General features: G+C 35.9%; 2 protein-coding genes and 1 pseudogene across 8 annotated transcripts in view; all 3 read left to right on the forward strand.

The window, feature by feature from the left end:
- The first annotated feature begins 441 nt into the window (after positions 1 to 441).
- Positions 442 to 7,839, forward strand: LOC107026213 (putative F-box protein At1g49610). 2 transcript variants are annotated; one of them, XM_027918422.1, is made up of 4 exons: positions 442 to 2,165; positions 5,923 to 6,697; positions 7,013 to 7,195; positions 7,340 to 7,839. In XM_027918422.1, exons 1-4 carry the CDS (start codon positions 2,152 to 2,154, stop codon positions 7,619 to 7,621), a joined length of 1,254 nt encoding a protein of 417 aa, XP_027774223.1. In that variant the 5' UTR covers positions 442 to 2,151; the 3' UTR covers positions 7,622 to 7,839. The 2 variants fall into 2 exon arrangements, with proteins under 2 accessions (XP_027774223.1, XP_015082588.1); XM_015227102.2 differs by lacking the exon at positions 442 to 2,165 and having other exon boundaries at positions 2,174 to 6,697.
- A 1,605-nt stretch (positions 7,840 to 9,444) lies between these two features.
- Positions 9,445 to 23,526, forward strand: part of LOC107023947 (FBD-associated F-box protein At2g26860-like) — a 21,816-nt gene continuing 7,734 nt past the window's right edge. Inside the window, exons 1-3 of one of the 6 annotated variants that reach the window (XM_027918418.1) lie at positions 9,445 to 10,355; positions 14,694 to 14,988; positions 18,035 to 18,141. The gene's annotated coding sequence lies outside the window, so the exon portion shown is untranslated. Of the gene's footprint in view, positions 10,356 to 12,206; positions 14,989 to 17,137; positions 17,428 to 18,034; positions 18,142 to 20,140; positions 20,398 to 23,526 lie in introns of those variants that run through there. The other 5 variants (XM_027918419.1, XM_027918420.1, XM_027918417.1 and 2 more) reach the window with 5 other exon arrangements.
- On the forward strand, positions 10,355 to 14,197 carry LOC114077975 (annotated as a pseudogene).

Raw genomic sequence — 23,526 nt, forward strand, 5'->3', positions numbered from 1 at the left:
TAGTAGTCAAACTTTAAACTACGACAAAATTAGAGAAAATTCAAATAGACTTACATTACACATTTATTTTATAAAAAGTATCTAAATACCGACCTCCATTAATCGATTGTAATTTTCTTTTTAATAATTTAATTTGTTGGTCAAATAAAAAATTAAGCAATATATTATTTCATTAATATTAAGTAAATTCTTTTTTAGATTCAAATGTTAGCCTCAATCAAATGGCACAAGTAACCTAAAGATTGTTTTTTTTAATTCACTCTTCGAAATCCATATTGGAGCTCGATTAGATCTTACGGATCCATTCAAAGTGGCGCTTTCAATAAATTTTTCTATATCTGAAACTCAAAACCTCGAGCCTGTTAAAAGTGGTGTTTCCAATAAAATTTTCTTTGCCTCGACCCAAAACCTCTGCTTAAACGTAAAGCACTCGAAATAATACATCACTAACTCATGTGGCTAAGTAAGCTAAAGATTGTGAAACTTCACGAAGCATACCTGAAAATCTGAAATTAGCGGAAGAAAGACTTTGAATAGCTATATAGAAGTTCAAAGTAATCCGATATGTTAGATATAGTATTAATCGACGAGACACACGTATAATATTGATTGATGAGACACACAATATATCGGAGTTAAAAGGATAGACTGGTAGTTTGGAGATGCACCTTCAAATCTAAAGGTTTCAGGTTAAGTCGGGCTAAGACAGAGAAGTTGGAGTCTAAGTTTAGTGACGAAATGTATTTGAATGGAGGTCAGATCACAAGGGATACCAAAAAAAGGGAGTTTCAAGTATCTAGGGTTTATAATCCAATAAACAGGGAGATTAGGGATGATGGTGCTTATTGTGTTAAGAGTGGGGTGGGTGGAATGGAGTATTGTGTGATAAGAAAGTGTCACAAGGTAAGTTATATGGTGGTAACTGGTAAGACCTATATTGTTGTATGAGGTAGAGTGAAGGCCCATCAAGAAAACACATGTTCAGAAAATGAAGGTAGCACAAATGGATGTGCATAGGAGTGGCAGGAAGAGGAATAGAGTTATACATGACAAGGTGGAGTGACCTGTATGTTGGATAAAATGAGGGAAGTGAGATTGAGGTAGTTTGGACATGTGAAGAGGAGGTGCGCGAGGCAGTAAGGAGGCGTAAACGTTTGATTATAGCCCAGAGAAGAAATGGGAAGATGTAATTAAACAAGACATGGCACATCGTACTGATGGCACGATGCTAGATTGAAAGGTATGGAGGTCGAGGATTAGAGTAGAAGGGTAGTACATGGACGAGTGTTGTACTACTTTTATGTGGGAGAGGCAGGGAGCTAATCTCCTCTTCTCCTTTGTTACCAGTATTACCTAGTATTCACATAGTATTCTATCCTTCCATTTTGGTATTATTTCTTACATTATTTCTGTGTTTATCCTGCTATTTTGCTGTCATTATTTTTCTTTTAGCTCTACTTTGATTACACTTCTTTTGAGGTTTTATTGGAAACAACCTCTCTAGCCATAAAAGGTAGTAAGGTGTGGTAAATTTCACCCTTCCCACATCCCACTTGCTGGATTACACTGGGCATGCTATTGTTGTTGTTTGAGGTGAAGAATGTTGACTCTCTCTAAAATGTGTGCTTGCAAGCAAGAGAGCTACTTATTTTAGTAAAAGTCTATTTCAGTTTGCTATATGCTTATGGTTTATGTTTTACAATTAAAAAAATTACTGTAGCTCTGGTAGATTCTTGGTATGTTGTTGTTTGATTGAATTGAACCATATTGTCTTCTTTTCTAAGAAAAGCATATATGATAGGGAGTGGGTTTAGGAAGTACATTGCAATTTGCTCGGGGAGTAAGTTATCATTCTCAAAAAAAAGTACATTGCAATTTGCTTGGGGAGTAAAGACTGAACCTTTTTTTCCTGTTGTAAAAGACGGGATTTCGATCGATTGGGGTGCTGGACCAGACATCACATTTATCAATAAATAGAAGTTTGGCTTCAGTGTACCTCATAGTCTGTTCACATTTCTATATGATGGAACTAGAATGTTTGTTCCACTTTAAGGCGAAACTGTAGTCGATTATGGACAAAGGAGTCTTCTTAGATGCTTGTAACTGCCGGGATCAAGGTCAAGCCAGAGGCACTCATATATATTCAGATAAATGAACAATGTGGTTTCTGAATAGTTGTAGTCAGGACGACTAGCTTCCAAATAATAGTTACAGTCATGTTCTGGAAACATGCATTGATCAAAATTGAGTGTGTGGATGAATGGCCAGAGCTTATGAAATCTTCTACTTGCGTTACAGATTCCTTTGACAGCATCCTTTAATGGCAATAAGGAGAGAATATGGATGAGGATGTCATCTGGTAGTCCACTCAAGTGGTCTTCGTTCAAAACACAACTTGTTTGTTTTGCATACATATTCATCTCTGTTAAACATTATAACACATTTTAGGTGCGAGAAATTGAAAACTTTGAACTGAAGAAAATCTTTAGCCTTAAATTGGGATATTTGGAAAGAATAGGTTTTTCCAAATTGAGGATTAATCTATAGAGAGGGACTGGCATACGTTATTCCTACAAACAAGGAGGAAGGGAACAAGACCTTTCATCCCTCAAGTTAATCAGATTTAGCCATTTAGGAAATCCTAGAGTGCGTCGATCTCAGTTATGCTTATGTTGTATTATTGACTTGCAATGGTTGCTGCTTTTTTATGATTGAGTATATAAACCCTTGTGATATAATGTTTAAGACATATTTTTTGGCTTATTTATTACGAGCGAGAGTTGGTTGTAGCCGATGATCGAGTGTAATTTACTGACAGCAAAGCACACAATGGAGCAAACCTAGGGCAATATATTTTTTCCGAAAAAAGCCTTTTATTTGTCTATAAAAGCTTCGTAGAGCTCTATAACTTTAAGAAGCAAAATTCACAATGTTTCTGTGCTGAATAGGCAAATCTGTAACTTGTGCTAAAATAGGGCTTGATTTCCAATCTTAGACTAGAAAATCAATCCCAAAGAAGGTATACAAAAATGTTGTTATTCATTCTCTTTCATTTTATATAGTTAAAAGCTTCGTATGACTCTGTAACTTTAAGAAGCAAAATTCATACTGTTTCTATGCTGAATAGGTAAACCCGTAACTCGTGCTAAAAGAGGGCCTGTCTTAGACTAGAAAATCGATTCCGAAGAAGGTATACAAAAAATGTTATGCTATTCATTCTCTTTCATTTTAGATCGTTAAAAATTTCGTATGACTCTGTAACTTTAAGAAGCAAAAATTTGTATTGTTTCTGTGCTGAATAGGCAAATCTGTAACTTGTGCTGAAGAGGGCTTGATTTCCGATATTAGACTAGAAAACCGATCCTGAAGTACTTAGGTTTGGAAAATCTAGGGTTTTGCTTTGTGTTCAAATGTTGAATCTGGAAATGAGAATCTTTCTCTGATTCAACTTGTATTGGATCTTTCTTTTGCCAATGTATCTTGTGATCCTTCCTTTCAGGGTATAAAATACCCAAATATTCTGGTTTTAGATACTTCAATTTTTCTTGCTCCCTCAGTCCGTTAAATTTTGGTTTGGATCTACTGTAAGCTCCATGCTATATATGAGATTTTTGTTTGTGCTTGTATACTATTTTGAATGTTGGATCTTTCTAGGCATAACTTATCAGTATGTCTAAATCTGAGCAAGTAGCAAAGAAAACTATTCAGAAATTGGTATACATTTCATGCACTTATTGCATTTGTGTGCAAGTTAACTCTTGTTAGGGGCCATCCAGAATAAAAAATCTGGATTTCTACTTTGTTACATATTTTTGGATACCAAAATGAAAATGTAGTTATGTAACCTTATAATGTCAGCTACACTACATTGCTACTTAATGGTCCATGAATTTTTAGGTTTAGATCCTAGAGAGATGTTAAGGTTTTCAAGAGGAAGAGTTGCTTGTCAAGCTGGTCTATATATGTATAATAATAATAATAAATTTCTTTTGATTTTATTTATTATATAGGAGGAAGGGTATGTTGTTGTTGTATATAAAAAAAATGGAAATATTTCCTTTCTTTTCACAGACTCCTCCTTCTTTGTCAGTACTACTAATGACCTATATGTTTGCCTACTTTACTTATTAAAGATAATGAGGATGGGTTGTTCAAAGAAAAAGAGAAGGCCCTTAGTTTCACAAACCTGTGACATTGTTTGGTTTAGGATTTGTTTGTTTGTCTTTTAGGTAAATGCCTTGGATGTGGTGCAGATACATTTGTTTTTCCATTGAAACTTTTTTAAGTGGCATCCTTCTGTTGGTTTAAATATTATTATTAGGATTATTTTATGTCACACGTCATATTAGAACGTGGGTGGATGAAATTGAGGCTCGTATCTGGTGTCTTATGTGATAAAGGACCCTAGACTTTAAGTAAGTTTGATAGAGTGGTGGTTAGACCAACTATGTTGTATTAGGGTTGAGTGGTTGCCAATATATCTCAAAGTTCAGAAGATGAACTAGCGGAAATGAGGATGCTTAGATGGATCTATAGCCATACTAGTGGAGATAAGATCGGGAATAAAGATATACAACGCAAGGTGGGGTGACATCCTTGGCGGACATTGAGATGACTTAGGTATGTGCAAAGGAGGAGCACCGATACCCGAATGAGGAGATGCGTGAGGTTGGCAATGATAGGTCTAAGGGGAGGTAGAGGTAGATGGAGGAAGAATTGAGGAGAAGTGATTAGGCAAATATGCCACATCTTCAACTCCCCGAGGACATGACCCTAATAGGAGAGTATGGAGGTTGAGGATTAATGTAACAATTGGTAGGTAGTTGAGCGACTTCTCTCTTCCTAGTGGTAGAGCAGGGTTCTAGGCTGGAGAGCCTATCCACTTACAAATATCATTATTATGCTAACATTATCTTTTTCTTTATTTCTATTACTATCGTTGTCACTTTTGCTTTAACTATCTTTTATTTTGTTCGAACCTCTTGTGGAAAATGAATTCTCTTGAATCAAGGATATATAAGAAACAAGCTCTCTATTCCACAAAGGTAGGGGTAAGGTCTACATACACCCTACCCTCCCCAAACCCACTTGTGGGATTGGGTGTGTTGTCGTTGTTGAAGGATTCATATAGCTGGCCTCAACTTGTTTGGGGTAGAGGTGTAGTTGTTGTATCCTTTTGACGGTTTGTGTAAGAGATAGTTGAGTTTACACTTGTTTGTTACATCAGTGGGAACTCTTAGAAAATCACTAAATTTAAGATTACATTTATTGTCTTAGAAAATTTTCAATTCAAACTTTATAACTAATTACTTCAAAAAAATTCCCAATATGTTTGATCTCATGTTTTATCATCATGAACTACAACTACATACCCAGTGAAGTCCCACTAGGTGGGGTCTAGGGAGGGTAGAGTGTATGAACTGTTATCTCTAATGGAAGTTTGATATGCTGAGATCGATGCACTCTAGGATTTCCTAAATGGCTAAATCTGATTAACTTGAGGGATGAGAGGTCTTGTTCCCTTCCTCTTGGTTTGTAGGAATAACGTATGCCAGTCCCTCTCTATAGATTAATCCTCAATCTGGAAAAACCTATTCTTTCCAAATATCCCAATTTAAGGCTAAAGATTTTCTTCAGTTCAAAGTTTTCAATTTCTCGCACCTAAAATGTGTTATAATGTTTAACAGAGATGAATATGTATGCAAAACAAACAAGTTGTGTTTTGAACGAAGACCACTTGAGTGGACTACCAGATGACATCCTCATCCATATTCTCTCCTTATTGCCATTAAAGGATGCTGTCAAAGGAATCTGTAACGCAAGTAGAAGATTTCATAAGCTCTGGCCATTCATCCACACACTCAATTTTGATCAATGCATGTTTCCAGAACATGACTGTAACTATTATTTGGAAGCTAGTCGTCCTGACTATGACGAAAGGTTTTTGCACTCCGTTCGTCACGTGCTTCTTCGTAGTAAAAGCCCAACTATTCATAAGTTCTGCCTTAAGTTTCATTTTAGATTGTCTTATTCATTTTGGCAAAGAATATCCAACAGCACAGACATACGGCTGTATGATTTCCTGAGGAGTGAGAAAAGGATGGCTAATGAAATTGGTACCTGGATCCAGTTCGCATTGAATAAAAATTTGGAGGTCCTTGACTTGTCTTTCTCTGAGCATCGTATAGTTGGGCCACAGGCTCTTTATGATCTGCCTAATTGTGTTCTAAGCAGTCCTCATTTGGTTGAACTCCGGTTGACACACTGTACGATAAATGCAAAAAAGAAAAGTAAGCTGAAGTCTCTAAAAACATTATATCTTAATAACGTTGTGCTAATGGGTCAATCGATGGATTATATTCTATCTGGTTGCCCGATGCTTGAGGAATTGACATTGCAGTTTTGCTATGGCCATATAAGAGTGGTTGTGCTCAATTCAAATTTAAAGACATTGAAGCTTGACATTGGATGGTCTCGAAAAAGGATATATGTCTCCTGTCCAACTCTCCTATCATTAGATGTGTCTGGAGCTGTGGATGTGCTGGATATTGCAAATGTAGCATCTATTGCTGAAGTGTCTGTCAAATGCAATCTGATATTTGATTTCGATGTGAGCAAGGATTACCAAGGGATAAGAATGTTACTCCAAACATTTACCGGGACCAAAACTCTCAATCTATGTTCCTGGTTTGCTCTGGTACACACTTTTTCTCTTTCTTTGCAACTTCTCCAGGTATAGTTATGATTTCTGACTCTATGGAGAGATAACCTCTAGGGTGATATACTAACTATAAACTGTCTTAGAGGGGCTATGGTGTTGGGTTTTGTCTTTAACATCTCAGGCTCAGGTATCTGTCAATATTTGTGTACATTGTGCAATCTGCTTTTAAAGTCTTTTGTTACTTCCCCTGTGATAGTCAGCACAAGTCTTACATTGTTCATTCAGTTCAATACAAAAATCTCTATTTGTTTAGTTTCTTTGACTTTTTACGTTTATTTTTTGTCTGCCTAGGTATTTTCTGCGTGGCAGTTGAAAAATCTACCATCTCCGACCTTCAGCTGCAAATCCCTTCATCTTAAATCGGATTTTATGATATGGAATCTACCAGGAATACTGAACTTGCTGAAGCACTGTCCTTGCTTGGAGAATCTTACCATCGAAATTACTTCTCCTCACAATAAATTTACATCCCATGTATGACAAAATTTGATTGTTATATTGCTCTTGTTATTAACTGTGTTCTTTGCAATGTTTGTTTGGACAGTACACTATTCAGTGTCTGTTATACTTGGGTTGGTACAAGTCTTTATGGGAGATTTGCTCTTGTGCTTATTTCAGAAACAATTATCGTGGTATCGCCTATATAAGTTTGACGCGGATGAATACTGGAACATGGTAGATGCTCCTGTCCAGTGCTTGATTGATCACCTCAAGACGGTGGAGGTAGCTGGTTTCGTAGAGAAGCATCTTGTGATTCAGTTTTTGGAATATTTGCTCAGGCATTCCATGGTGTTAAAGAAAATGAAGATACTTGCAGAAAAGCAAACCGCTAAATATTATGAAGAGAGGCTATTGAATATACCAAAAGCTTCTGCCTCTGCTGCAGTGCTCTTCTACTGAGGTGAACCCTTAGTAGATACTTTTAGTTCAAACAGTTTGTTTCTGGGAACTCTTTTGCAATAACCTGTTAGTTGTTATTGGTCTATACACAATGAATTGCACTGTGGACACAGTTTCCTCCATTTTCTGTAATAACTGTTGAAGTGCTATCTTGTTGGATGTTTAGTGTGTGAAATTGCATTTATAGAAAGGCAGATTGATGGGCCTTCTGTTAGTTATTCTGTTTTCTACTCTTTAAAACATCATGCAAGATTGTTTTTGGGACGTTTTTTTTAGTCGTTCAGAGTTATTTGGTGTGAGGTATAAGATATAATAAATCCAAGATAAAATGTAGGAATATGGTTGAAGGTATTAGGTAGTCCTTGAATTATTTAACTCATCATTTTTGCCATAATGATGCGATAACTTGTTTGGATATATGGTGAAATAACTTATCTCAAAATTAAATATTCCGGGATAATTTGTTCCCGACCAAATGATCCTATTATTGGTGATTTTGAGTACTAGCAGGAATTTTTCACAATTTGAAAACTCCAATCTAAATATTGAAGAGCCCGAGTGAGAAACAACAATAATGTGGTGCTTTAGGACCTTACACTTAAAAGGTGAAATCACAATTTGAAGTATTATGATTTTCTTTCATAGTTTGTTTTTAGTCGACACGTCAAATTTTTAGTTTGTTTTTACTCAACACACGCACATCAAATTTATAGTTCATTTTTACTCAAGACAAACTGAATTTGTCCAAATACATAACTGAAATGGTAACTTCACGCCATCCTTTTAAAAGGAGTCATTAAGAAGTGCAATATTTCTCTCCTTCAAGATGTTTTAGATAAGAAGTAATAATAGAAGATAAAGAAAATACGTATAATATGTAGAATTTGATTTACTTTGTAAATTATAGAGTGAGTGATGTGTTTAATCCAACACTAATTCCTCCTAGTTGTATACTTGTATAATTTTGTTATGGAAAAAGGGTTAAAGAATTTCTTTGGATTCTCGTAAATAGCTATTATATTTTTCGTTCATCTATTTTATTAAAAATTCCTCATTCAGTCATATTCTTGGCTCACTTATATAGTTATACGGTCTTTTGACCAACATCAACACTGAATTTGGAAAAAAGTCATTTAGAATCTACGTGATAGTTTTCATCGATTTAACTTTAAACTATAACCCCTATTAAATAAATCTACTAACCTGATTTCTTTTTATTTACTCACACAAGCTCTTACTAGATTTTTTTAATATTTATTCTCTTCAAATTTATATTTTGTGAAAAAAACTAGCCTAAATTGATTTTAAAAGAAAAAAAAATTAAAACTGTTTTTTTAACCAAAATCAACCTCTAGAGCCTAGAGATAGTTATTTTAGCTCAAAAGATACAACCGAACAATTTTTAGAAGTAGGTTTCACGATTTTTTTAATTAAAATAAAATTAACCTCTAGTGTTTAATTTTTCGCATAAATTATCAAAAAAATACAAATCAATCTTTAAAAATAAAATAATACTTTTACAAAATATCGACTTTTAGATGTCGAGGTTAATCTTTTTTATGATTTAATTTACTAATTGTAAATGTCACGTAAATTTTGAATAAACTTTTTAAAAATTTATATTTAACAAAATTGTGAATCTAAGAATACATATATCCGATGAATATATTTTTTGGCTATATAGAATAGCATTGTACTCCCCCGTTATTTGGTATTTTTTTAATCTTAAAATCAAATAACTTTTTTTTATATAAATTAATAATTATTTATTTTTTTGAAATATATAAATTTTATTTTAAAAATTTCATACCCAAGTTATAGTCAAAATTAGTTTAACTCTGAAAAGCATAAGAGGGGGAGGGAGTAGAAGATTTGGCTCTAAAATATTGGAATCGCAAGGGTTGGCTGTTAATTTCGGGGTTTGTTTGGTTCAGAAGTTAAAATTTAATTTTGAGACTATAATTAAAGTTATAATCTTGAGATTATCATGTTGTGTTTGGTTTGTGTATTTTAATTTATGTGTATGATTTTTATCCTAAGATATGAGTTCAAGAATTTCACTTTTTAGTTATAAATTACTCTATTAAAGTTATAGTTCTTCTTTTTAGCGAGTTGGGTTAGGAAGCATATTGCAATTTGTTTGGAATTCGCAGAGTGAGTAAAAGATTGGATTTTTTTTTTTTTTTTGTTAATCGTTGTAAAAGACAGGATTTTTATCTATTAGTAAGTGTTTTGGGGTCAGGATACTTCATTTTTACATTCTGTTCATATGAATTCAGATAAAGGAATGATGTGGTTTCAGAATAGTTGAGGTAAGATGCCTTGATTTTTCTTTTTTCATTTATATAAGCATATCTGAATTTGAGTATTGTTTTCCTTGGTAGCTCTATATGGTAGGATCAAGGTCATGTTGAGACTTTAAGTCATTTAATGTATGAGTAGTTTTAGGTTTTCTGGTTTATGCTTATGTTGTATTATTGTGATGGTTTTGCTGCTTTTTATGATTTGAGTATATGTAACCCTTAGATATAAAGTTTTATGACTTATTTAGTGTGAAGTGGGGGTTGCTTGTAGCCGATGGTTGAATCGAATGTACTGATAGCACAACACACACAGGAGTAAGCGCAGTGGCAAATTATTTTTGGCTGAAAATGCTTAATATCCTCTATAAATGTTTTTGTGCTGAAGAGGGCTTGTTTTCTGATCTAACACCAGAAAATTGATTCCCAAGAAGGTATACAAAAAATGTTATGTTATTTATTCTTTTTTATACAAAGAAAGAAAGGTTCACTTTGTTTCATTTCAAGGTATATCAAGCCCAAGTGTTCTGTTTTTAGATACTTAAATTTTGTCCTGCTCGCCTTTTGGCTTAAAATTTTGGTTTGAATCTATTGTAAGCTGTGTGCTATATATGAGATTTTGGTTTCTGCTCATGTGCTATTTTAAATGTTGGGTAAGGCAACAACTTATCCGTATGTGTAAGTATGTGCAGATATGTTCAGTTTTTGATCTAAAAGCAAAGAGAGGACTGTTATGAAATTGGTATATATTTTATCCACTTATCGCATCTGTGTGCAGGTTATCTTTTGATAGGGGCCTTTCACTTTCAGAATAGCAAATTTGGATTTCTATGTTGTTTCAAAATGTCGAGTGAAAATGTGGTTACATACTTAGTAATGCGAGCCACATTCCACTTAATGGCCCATGAGTTCTGTTGATATTTTTTGGTTATTGATACTTCATTCCTTTGTTATGTTTTATTTTCTTGGTTAATGATCTGTCTGTTTGTCTTAGGTCTATGCCTTGGATCAGTATGCATATACCTTTTCGTTGAATATTTATAATCGGCATCCTTTTAATGTTTTGTGCAACAAATAGTTGAGTCTGACACCCAAGGGTGTGATCTAGTGGTCAATAAAGTGGGTTGAGAACCATGATATCTCAGGTTCAAATTCCAGTAGAGACAAAAACATTAGATGATTTCTTCTCATCTGTCCAAGCCTTGGTGGACAAAGTTACTTGGTACTCTGATGGTGGTAGGTGGCATGTATCCCGTGGAATTAGTCGAGTGGGAGCAAACTGACCCGAAGAAGATAGTTCAGTTTGCACTTATTGTTATATCAGTACTCCTAGAAAATTATTGAATATAGATAGCATTTGCCCATCTTAGAAAATTTTTAATCCAAACTTCAAAAGTTAATTACATTAGAAAATGTTTCCCAATATGTTTGATCGCATGTTTCATCATCATGAACTGTTATCTCTAAATGGAAATTTGATATGCTGAGATTGATGCACTCTAGAATTTCCTCAATCTGATTAACTTGAGGGATGAAAGGTCTTGTTCCCTTCCTCTTGGTTTGTATGAATAGCATATGCCACTTCCTCTCTATATATTAATCCTCAATCTGGAATAACCTGTTCTTTCCGAATATGCCAATTTAAGGCTAAAGACTTCCTTCAGCTCATAGTTTTCAATTTCTCGTACCATAAAAGTTAAATATGTAATGATATTTTACAGAAATGAATATGTATGCAAAACAAAGAAGCTGTATTTTTAATGAAGACCGCTTGAGTAGACTACCAGTATCAGATGCCATCCCTCATCCATATTCTCTCCTTATTGCCATCAAAAGCTGTTGTTAAACAATGTTAATTAGAAGATTTCATCACCTCTAGCCATTCATCCACACACTCACTTTTGATTTTGTTTCCAGAACATGACTGTGACTTCGTAGTAAGAGCCCAAGTCTTCATAAGTTCTGCCTTGATTTTCATTTTAGCTCAACTCATTCAATTCGGCAATGAGTATCCAGTAGAACAGACATATGGCAGAATGATCTTCTGAGGACTGAGAAAAGGATGCTAAAAAAATTGGTACCTGGATCCAGTTTGCATTAAATAAGATTTGAAGGTCCTTGACTTGTCATTCTTTGTCCATGGTATACTTGACCACATGCTTATTTGATCTGTATAATTGTGTTCTAATCAGTCCTCATTTGATTGAACTCCGTTTGGTATTCTGTAAGATAAATACAAAAAAGAGACTTGATTTCACTCTTCTTTTTTGTATTTATCAAAAAAGATATATACAAAAAAGAAGAGTGAGATCAAGTCTCTAGCAACAGTTTCTCTTGATAACATTATACTAATGGATCAATCAATGGATTATATTCTATATGGTTTCCCAATTCTTGAGGAATTGACGTTGCAGTTTTCTATGGCCATAGAAGAGTGGTTCTGCTCAATTTGAATATAAAGACATTGGTACTTGGCATTAGATGGTTTGTAACAAGGACACATGTCTCCTGTCCAACTCTCCTATCATTAAATATGTTTGAAACTGTGGAGGTCAGAGGTCTTGGATATTACAAATGTAGCATCTATTGTTTAAGTGTCTGTCAATTGTATGGAAGAATTTGACTTCGTAGAGTACAGGGATTACCAAGATAGGAGAATATTCTTCCAAACTATTACGGGGGCCAAATGTCTCAAGCTATGTTCCTGGTTTGCTGTGTACACACTTCTCTTTTTTTTCACAACTTCTCTGGTATAGTTATGATTTCTGACTCTATTGAGGGATAACTTAAAAGGTGAATTTACTAACTATGAACTTTTCTATTCAAGAGATAGAATATCAGTACATTTATGGACTAGAGGGATTATGGTGTTGGATATTGTCTTTAATGCCTCAGGTTTTGGCATCTACCAATACTTCATGTACAGTATGCAATCAGTGTTCCAATGCTTTTGTTGCTTACCTTGTGGTAGTCAGGACAAGTCCTAGTTGATAAAGTCATGACTTTGGTTTTGTGCTTCTCTACTTCTCTTAAGAAAAATTATGGGAAAAGGAAAGATTTATTTCAATGTCATCAGAATAACCCCCCTCATGCTGTTTTCGTAAAACTCAGAGTGGTAGATAAGACAATATGATATTTCCTACAGCATAGTTGGCATATTTTTGCATGTATATTGTATAGTGAAGCTCTCACATTTTTGTAAAACTCAGAATGGTAGATAAATCAGTATAATTAGTTGGTTACTTCTTCAATGCTAGACAGTAAAAACTCAAAAATATAGTGAAGCTGTCATATGACTCTAGGTTACTTCTTCTATGCAATTTTTTTTTTATTTTTATGGCAAGGGAAACCCACAGTCGCTACCCTTTTGGTGCGCACAGGGTAAAACCCCCGCTCCTACGCAATAGCTCGCAAATCACATAGGAGAGGTAACCTGCACTGGGCAAGCCTGGTGCAACGAGCTCGACCCAGAAGGCAAACCTCTTGCTTTCGCTTACAAGGGGGTTCAAACTTGATACCTCCAACATGGAAGTCCCAAGCTCAAACCACTGGGCCACCCGGAAGGGTCTTCTATGCAATTTAGATGGCTAATTTTCATGGTTCAGTAAGAAGTCTTTGCATCACATTTGGTTGATGCATTATTTTTTGCTATTGTAAGAACTCCTTGATGACATTCTTTATTATGCCAATTCCTAAGGAAGACGGACCCTTGTTTTCTTGATCATTAATAGCATGTTCATAGTGCATAGTATCATTGCCCTTTTGTCATAATCCTTCGCCAACACCATTTACTTATGTTCTGAAGTACACTCCCAAATTTGTTCATCGTATCAAATGTGTTTGAGCTTAATTTGAACTTAAAAACAATATGTTTTCATGGTCTAGATATGCATTGTTCAACTATAGAAGATACTCATGTTTCACACAGCAACAAAAAAATTTGATCAATATCAAAATCTATTTATTTAGTTTAGTTTATCTTGTGCTTAATTTTTGTCTGCCTAGGTGTTTTCTTCGTGGCAATTGAAAAGCCTACCATCTCTGGCCTTCAGCGGCAAATCCCTTTATCTTCAATTGGATTTAGTGAAATGGCACCTACCAGGAATACTGATCTTGCTGAAGCACTGTCCTTGCTTGAAGAATCTTTATCATAATAACTTTTTATGAATTTACATTCCATGTATGACAAAAAAAATTGTTTTATTGCTCTTGTTGTTTTATTGCATTCTCTGCAATGTTTGATTGGAACTTATTATCAGGTACACTAAAGATTTGGCAACATTTTGGTTTCAGACGTTGGCAAGACACTAACCAGAGTTGGTATAACTGGGATGTGTTGAGCACTGACTCTGGCATTTTCATGTTTTTTTTATATGAACATATTTATTTTCCAAATTTCATATACATTGTCCCTACTATGAAATGTGTGTGTTTCTCTACTATATGGAAATAGGATGATTTATTAATCTTCCTCTTCTATTTACTCATTATATTGGGAATCCTGAGAAACCATCAAGTAGAAACATATTATATCATGTTTTTGCTAGTTCTCTGTTACTCTCCCAAAAAAAAAAAACAGTATTCAAAGTGGAACTAATTTTCTGAACTTGTATGGTTTTATTACTTTATATGGATTGTTTGATAGTAACTATAGATGTGTTCTCATCTTGTGTTACCCTAGCAATTTGTAATTTTTGGTCCCTATCAGTGTCCGTTATAAACTTGGGTTGGTACAACTGTTGACGGGATATTTTCTCTTGTGCTTATTTTAGAACACACTCTCATGGATTCGCCATATGAGTTTGATGCGGATGAATATTCGAATGTGGTAGATTCTCCTGTCCAGTGCTTGACTCATCATCTCAAGAAGGTGGTGGTAGCTGGTCATGTAATGAAGAAGCAGGTGATTCAGTTTCTGGAATATTTGTTCGAGCATTCCGTGGTGTTAGAGGAAGTGAAGATATTCGCGGAAAAGCAGGCATTGACCTTTGGCCCAACTAATTTCTTCTCTAATGAAAGCACCATTAGCCTCTGCTTCTGCGTCTGCTGTATTGCGCTTCTACTGAGGTGAACCCTTCAGACCTGTTTGCTTAGATACTTTTAGTTCGAACAGTTTGTTCCTGGATGTCTTTTGCAATAAACAGTTAGTTGTTATCATCAGTATAAATAAGTCGAAGTCATGATTATAATGTGCACATGAATTACCTTGCTCTTCTATTCTAATACCAAACTTCTACTTGTCATGGCTTGAGTTTCAAGTTGGCTGCTAGTTCTTGTTTCTGATCCTGCATATCAATCCAAAGCCTATCATTGTAAACTCACACCAGTTAAAGATTTTTTCTTTGAAAATATCTAACCATTTAAAATTCCAATTTGCTGCCCCACCCCACAATCTTTTTCCGAAAGTGCATACAAAGAGATAGAGTTAATAAATATAATCTTGAAAAATAAGGCAGGTCATCCAGTGACAGAGTCAGGAGTTTTGCTTTAAGGAGATTCAAAATAGAAAGAAGTCAAGGAGATTCAATATATATATACAACAACATACGCAGTGTAATTTCACAAAGTGGGGTACGGGGAGGGTAAAGTATACAAAGACCTTACCCACTACCTTGGAGGTAGAGATGTTGTTTCCTGTAGACCCTCATCCCTAGGGAAAAATAGTCTGAAGCAGTATAGAGAAATAAATAACGGAAATATAGAAAGTTGTGGCAAAATACTATAGACCACCAGGCAAATCATCCTAGACATTAGTCATATCAAGATAAAACAATAATCGAAGTGTAAAATATCCACTTATAGTAACCAAACTCAAAGGACAAGAAACTACAAAAGTAATACTATGACTAATAGTATAAGCGGAACATCGCTCAACTATGTCCTCGGTAAGGTGAAGTTGCGTCATGCCCTATCTAATCACTTCTTCCAATATTTCTTTGGCCTACCTTTACCTCAATTGAAACCATCCATAGCCAAACTCTCACACCTCCGCACTGGGCATGCCCAAATGATCTCAACCTCATTTTCCGTTTTTGTCTTCTATCGAGTTGAGGCCACTTCTAGTATGCCTAGATAGGAAGGTCGGAGGTCGAGGATTAGGATAGAAGGGTAGTAGGTAGACTAGTGCTGTAGTACTTTGACATTAGAGAGGCAGGGAGCAAGTCTCCTCTTCTCCTTTGTTAGCAGTCTTAGCTAGTATTCACATTGTATCTTATCTTTCCCTTTTAATACTATTTGTTACCTAATTTGCTTTGTTTATCTTGCTATTCTGCTATCATTATTTTCCTTTGTGCTCTACTTTGATTATTTTGAGGTCAAGATTCTATCGGAAACATCTCTACCTCACAAAGGTAGTAAGGTGTGGGTACATCCTATCCTCCCCAGACCCCATCTACGGAATTACACGGGATATGTTGTTGTTGTTTGAGGTTCAGAGTGTTAGCTCTCTCTAAAATGTGTACTTGGAAGCACGAGAGCTACTTAATTTTGTAATTACTCTATTTTAATATGCTATAAGCTTATATTTTAGGTTTTGCAGTAAAAAAATTTACTGGTAGCTTGGTAGACTCTTCGCCTGTTATTGTTTGGTCGAGTTGAACCGTATGTCTTCTTTTAGAGAAAAACATATCTGATAGAGAGTGGGGTTAGGAAGTACCTTGCAATTTGCATGGAGAGTAAAAGACTGGACCTCTTTTTTCGTTGTAAAAGAGAGGATTTTGATCTATGGAGTGCTGGCCCAGACATCATGGTTATCAAGATAAATAGTACTTGGGGTTAGGGTACCTCATTTTCATACTATGTTCCCATTTCTATATGATGGAACTAGAACGTTTGTTCCTCTTCAATGAGAAAATGCAGTCGATTATGGACAAAGGGGTCTTCTTGGATGCTTGTAATTGCTGGAATCAAGGTCAAGCTAGAGGCACTAATATGAATTCTGATAAAAAGAGCGACTTGTTTTTTTTGTGAATAGTTGAGGCAGATACCTTGATTATTCCCTTTAATAAGCATTTCTCAGTTTGATTTTTGTTTTTCTTGGTAGCTACCAAGGTCATGCAGAGAGTTTAGACATTTAATATGAGTAGTTTTAGGTTTCTTGTTATGCTTATGTTGTATTATCGGTTTATTGCAAATTTGCAATGGTTGCTGTTTTTTTAAGATTGGGTTTATAAACCCTTGTGATATACAGTTTTAGACATTTTTTTTTTATGACAAGGGAAACCCGCAACCACTGCCCTTTGGTTGCGCACATGATAAAACTCCGCTTCTATGCAATAGCTCGCAAACCACATAGGAGAGGTAACCTACACTAGACAAGTCTAGTGCGACGAGCTCGACCCAGAAGGCAAACCCCTAGCTTTCGCTGGCATGGGCTTTCAAACTTGAGACCTCCAACATGGGAGTCCCAAGCCAAGACCACTGGGCTTGGGACTTATTTATTGTGAGTGGGAAATGCTTGTAGCCGATGGTCGAGTGTAATTTACTGTCAACAAAGCACACAATGGAGTAAGTTTAGAGGCAAGACATTTTTGCCGAAAAAGCCTTTTATTCTCTATAAAAAAGCTTTGGTATAACTCTGTAACTTTTATTAAGCAAAATTCATACTGTTTCTGTGCTGAATAGGCAAATCTCTAACTTGTGCTAAAAGAGCGCTTCATTTCTGATCTAATTCTAGAAAATCGATCCTTAAGTAGGTATACAAAAAATGTTATGCTATTCACTCTCTTTCCTTTTAGATAGTTAAATTTATGGCTGGAATGGTTCATCTTTAGTAGGGAGTATTTAGGTTCGGAAAATCTACGGTTTTGCTTTTTTGTTTTAAATATATATTTTTTTAAGGAAAAGAGGTCAGTGGGACACGATCCCGATGACTATTTTATTATAAATAATAGAAGTCTTTAGAATAAATAAAGAAAAAACTAAAAGTAATACTCTGTCAAGTTGAAACTGAAATGTCTCGAACTTTCCATCGTCTCTATGACCGCCGGTCTTCTTAGCTCCGGTATGGAGATTCCCGATCATTTCTTAGCTTGCTGGCCTTTTCGTAGGCGTTTTGTTGCATTTTTTTTTCTTTTCTGCGAAATGCATCTCACGTTTGCTTGTTTATTCCTAGGTTGTTGTAGGCATTGATTCTAGATCTGTTGTTGGTGAAGTTCGTTGTTGTTGAAAGTGATTCCAGATCTACTATTCTGATGGCTCTGTGTTGATCTTGGCAGTAAGGTATGAATTTTCCTTTTTTAAACCTTTCTTTTTCAATGATGTGCTTCTCGGTATTTTCCATGTACTTGTCCCAATTTTTGTGGTTATTGCTTTTGCTCTGTTCTTCAATCCAATCTTTATAGCTGTTTTTTAAGAGACTCTGGTGGTTGTGGCCTTTTACTGCTTTTCGTCGACTTTTGAGCGGTGGCATGAGCATCTTACGATGTTGATACCACCACTGTCCAAACTTCGATTTATTCAGTACAGCCTGCCCTTGTATGTGTCTCCTTTTCTGATCCTTCCTTTGTATTGAGATTGTATACCATGTACTTAAATTTCCTTGGTTCTTGTGTTCTGTTTTTTCTTTTTATGTATGATGCATGTGCGCTCCGTTCCTGCAAAATTGCGCAAACAGTTGGTTTTAATCATATCCTTGTGTTCTTCTCCCAAAGGATTTGAACTCGAGGATCTGGCGTATGAGTTTCTAGTCCTTTCATTTTTAAAGATATGTTTCTGGTAATTTTTCATGTACTTGTCTCGATTTTTGTGGTTGTTGCTTTTGCTCTGTTCTTCAATCTAATGTTTCTGGCCATTTTTTAATAGACTCTGGTGGTTTTGGCCTTTTACTGTTTTCAATTGACCTTTGAACAGTGAGATGAGTATCTTAAGATGCTGATACACATAATCAGCTTGCCCATGTATGTGTCTCCTTTTTTGATCCTTCATTTGTATTAAAATTGTATACCATGTATTTAGATTTTTTTGGTTCTTCTGTACTGTTTCTCTTTGATGTATGATGCAGGTGTGCTATACCTACAATATTGAGCAAACAGTTTGTGTTAATCGTATCCTCATAGCTCTCCTCCCGAAGGATTTGAACTTGAGAATCCTTTTTTTTCCTTCTCTTGACTATCCTTCACTTTCTGCATAGTCTAATTCTTAGGTAGGCACCAGTAGCTTATCACTATTTAAAATTCTCCTGCCTTGGAAATTCCATTTCTTAAAAATTGTTCACTTTAACAGTCCCTTTCTCCAGTGCTAAGTTAGCCAATTTATTTGCTTCCCTGAGAATGTGACTTGTGATCATTGTTCTGCCTTGCATCTGTTTCGATATCTCCTCCGATGTAGTCACCACTTTCCATGGAACCTTCCAAGTTTTTCCTAAAATATTCTTAATTAGTAGAGAATCAGTTTCAGTAATCACCCTGTCCAAATGTGCTGTCCCTATATACTTCAGAGCCCGTAAAATAGCCATGCTTCTGCTTGTGTAATAGTACAGGATAACTCTTCTATCTCCTTAGCTTGTGCCTGTAGTACATCCCCTTTGGTATCTCTTATGCAAACCCCCCAAGAACTCCTTTCTAGGTTTACTTTAGATGCTCCATCAGTATTAATTTTAACCCATCCTGTGTCAGGGGAAATGACTTTGGTTACCTTGTCTGTGGGACTGAAGTTATATAGAGCCTCCACCATTATACTCCAATTGTAAGTGACATTTCTGCAATTCCTCCTCTTTACTTTTATGAATAAAGCCAGTGTGTGCAAGATCTTGTATGTCAATCTGTTACTGGGCGTCTTCCCTCCATGTCTCAAGGTGTTTCTCCTTTTCCACAATTCCCACAGTATTATAGAAGGAATAGCATGAAATGTGTAGTTAATCCTGGGATGAACATTTATGTCCCACCACTTGGAATAATAACATTGTTCTCTGTATTCATTCCTGCTGGTCCACAGAAGTATTTTCATACCATTTGAGCAGTTGATGACCGTAGGAACACATGAGCTCTGTTTTCTGTCTTAGGGTCCTCACAGCAATATCACCTGGAGGGAAATCGAATTCCCCATCTTCTCAGTGTATCATCTAGTGGTATGTTTGCTTTCCACAGCTTCCACATAAAAAATGAGATTTTAATAGGCATACCTTTTGTCCGTATGTAGTTTTACACTTTATTCACTTCTTGTCTCTGTCTAATATAATGGAAGGCTGAAGTGATTGTAAACCTTCCTGTGGATTTCAACTTCCAATAAGGTCTGTCCGATTCCTCCTCATCCTTTGGTGGGTTAATTTTGTGAAGGATATGCTCTACCAGATTTTGAGGGAGTAGATTCCTGAGGTACTGCTCATTCCATTGTCCTGCTTCTGCCTCATCCTTGACTAAGATCACTGTTTGGTCATAATCTACTCACGGAGGAATAAGTTTATGAAGTGCCCCCATTCCTGTCCAGTTATCTAGCCAGAAGTATGAATCCCTTGTTTAATTAACCACCAGATTTCAGGTTGGCTCCTCTCTGACTTTGATCATTTTCTTCCATATGTAAGTGCTTGTCTTGGCTTGTACCACCACTAGATTGTGTATTTTTAGATACTTGTTGGTCGTGTAACTTCTCCACAATGATTCTTTAGTCCTTATGTTCCACCATAGCTTTGCAAATGAAGCTCTAGACACATTTTGTAAACTTTTGAAACCCATTCCTTCCTCCTCTTGTGGATGACATAAGATTGTCCAAGTAGCCTGTGACTACTAGAGTTTCCTACTAAGTTGCTTCAAGAACTTGGCAAACATCCTGTGAAGTTGAGTTATGACAACTGCAGGGGGTCACATGCTGATAGCAAATGGATGGCACTCTGCAGGACTGATTTAATCAGGGTTGTCCTTTCTTCTATAGATAAGAGCTTTCCGGTCCAGGAACTTAATCTATTTTGAACTTTCTCCAGCATTTCTTTGTAAAAAGTATTTGTTTTTGCTAAAGTATTGGTACTCCCAAATAGGTAAAAGGAAACTCTTTTCTTGGGATCGTGGTCACTGAATATACCTGCTCCACCAACCTTTGTGCAGCCAGATGGTGCATGAAAACTGCACTCTTGAGTCTTGACTTTGTTGATAAGCTGCCCACTCACCTTTTCATAATTTGCTAGAGTATTCATTCATAATCTGTTCTAAAGACTACCTGTCAGCTGAAGCAAGTAGAATTGTCATCTGCATTGGCTAGGTGATTCACATAGGGCTCCACTTTGGCGTTCCATATTCCTTGTATCTATTATTATAGTGCAATGCATTTACTGCTCGGGATAAACACTTAGCAGACAATTTGGATAATGTAGGTGACAGGGGATCTCCATGTTTCACACCACTGGAAGATTAAGAATCTTTGAAGTACTAGTATTGAGTACCAGTTATTAGACACTATCCTGTATACCATATCAAACAAGGACTCTCCAAAATCCATTTTTTTTCAACACCTTCGTCAAGAAAAGCCATGATGCTCTGTCATAAGCTTTTGTCATGTCTATCTTAATAACAATATTAGCTGACTTTTCCCTTATTCTGATATGATGAATTATTCTTGCACTTGTAGGATGTTTTCTATGATACTCCTGCCTCTAAAAAACCTGACTCTTGTGGAGATATCAATGTAGAAGGGGCTTTACCAATCTATCATGAATGATTCTGAAGAAAACCTTGCTAGTGAAATTGCTTAAGCTAATAGGTCTCAAGTCTGAAAAAGTAGTGATGTCTTTCTTCTTAGGGATTAATACTAGAATTTACAGGTTATTTACCTTTGGTGCTTCATGGACACAGAAAAATGACTTCACCATCTTTGTCATAGCTTTGGCAATTATATTCCAGCAAGCCTGAGATTTTTTTGCTGTATATTCATCTGGTCCTCCTGCACTGTCTGAATTTAATCCAAACACTGTTATTTTTTATTTTCACCTCGTCTGGCATCTCAATAATCTGTGCATTCTGATCATCTGTTATTATTCTTGGGATATATTTTAGCATCTCAAAACTAGTATTGAGAATTTGAGATTATCTCTTCTGTATAAAATCTGATAGCTTCCTGTGCGATGTCCTCCTCACTATCCAGCCACACTCTGTCATCTTGTACTCTCTGTGACTTCAATCTTCTCCTTTTTTTTTATTGACTTGTGAGTGGAAAAATTTAGTGTATCTATCCTTATCTGCAAACCATTGCATTTCTGCCTTTTGTTTCCAGAAATTTTCTTCCACTGTATAGAACTTGATTAGATTTGCTTGTACCTTCTGGAATTTTCTCTGTTTGTGTTCGTTGGGTGTGTCTCAAATTTCTTTTCATGAACCTGCACCACTTCCTCCAAAGTGGCTATCTGTTTGAAGATGTCTGCATATGTATCCCTACTCCATTTTGATAATGCTCTACTCACCTTCTTCAGCTTATTACGGAAGTTGAAAAGGAGGTCAGAACTGTGCACTTCCTGCCAATTGTCTTCAACTAATTTCTGTAATGTCTCATGCTCCAACGAAAAGATCAAAAATCTGAATGTTTTCCTGTTTGGCCTGTCTTCTGATTTGGTTGTTAAGATTAATGGAGAATGATCAGACCCTTGCTTAGTGAGGTGTTCTACTTCCAAGTTGGGGAATAGATTTTGTAAAGCTTGATTACCCAAGCATCTATCCAGTTTTTAAAAAATGCAAGTTGCAACTTGCATCTGTTCTTCCATTCCACCAAGTGTACATGCTTCCTTTGAAACCCAAATCTGCAACTTGCATCTGTTCTTCCATTCCACCAAGTGTACATGCTTCCTTTGAAACCCAAATCTGCTAGTTGACGAGTGTTTATACAATGAAAGAAATCTTTAGTTCCATTGTATTGGGCTGGTAGACCCCCAAGTGTCTCCATATCATCTGTTATCATATTGAAATTTCCTACTACTACCCGTGGGAGAGTCATGTTTGTTGCAATATCATAAGTCATCCCACTAAGCATTTCGTGTGTGTCTATTAGTACTGGCATACACTATTGTAACCTGTGTTTCCTGTCCATCATCATTGTCAGTGAGTTTGAAGGACAACGATTGTTTTATATCAATTTGCACTTCCATCTGGAATCTGTCTTCTGTAAAGAGCCATGTTTCTCCCTTCAATTTATGGCTGGTTGTTCCCATATTTAGCCATAGTCTATACATGTCAATGTTCCTATGATGTTGAAATGGCTCCAGTAAAGCTGTGATGTTGAAGTGTTTTTGTCTGCTCAATATCACTACTCTTTCAAAAGCCTGTTGTGCACTAACAGACCTTATATTATTCCATATAAGTGAGCAATTCATTGAGAATTGGTTTTGGCGAGGGTTTTCCTTGTTAGTATACCTTTTTTATGAGGTACACTTTTATCTCTGCTTTTAGTGATTTTTCTTTCCTTCTTTACCTTAGCAATCTGTCTAGGAGATAAATCTCTTTTGTTGTTTCTCTGTATTGTATTTACAGGGTGTTTTGGATAATCATCATCTCCAATATCTGCCTCTTTTTCATGATCTTCTTCTTGTTCCCCTTTTTCTTCTGATGTTGTCTCTGTATTTTATTTTTTGCTGTTGGCATTGTCCTGGTTACCCTGAATTGTGTCTGTCACTGCTGATCTTTGGGGGGG

Source organism: Solanum pennellii, chromosome 7, assembly GCF_001406875.1.
Source record: "Solanum pennellii chromosome 7, SPENNV200".
In the NCBI taxonomy this organism is placed as follows: Eukaryota; Viridiplantae; Streptophyta; class Magnoliopsida; order Solanales; family Solanaceae; genus Solanum; species Solanum pennellii.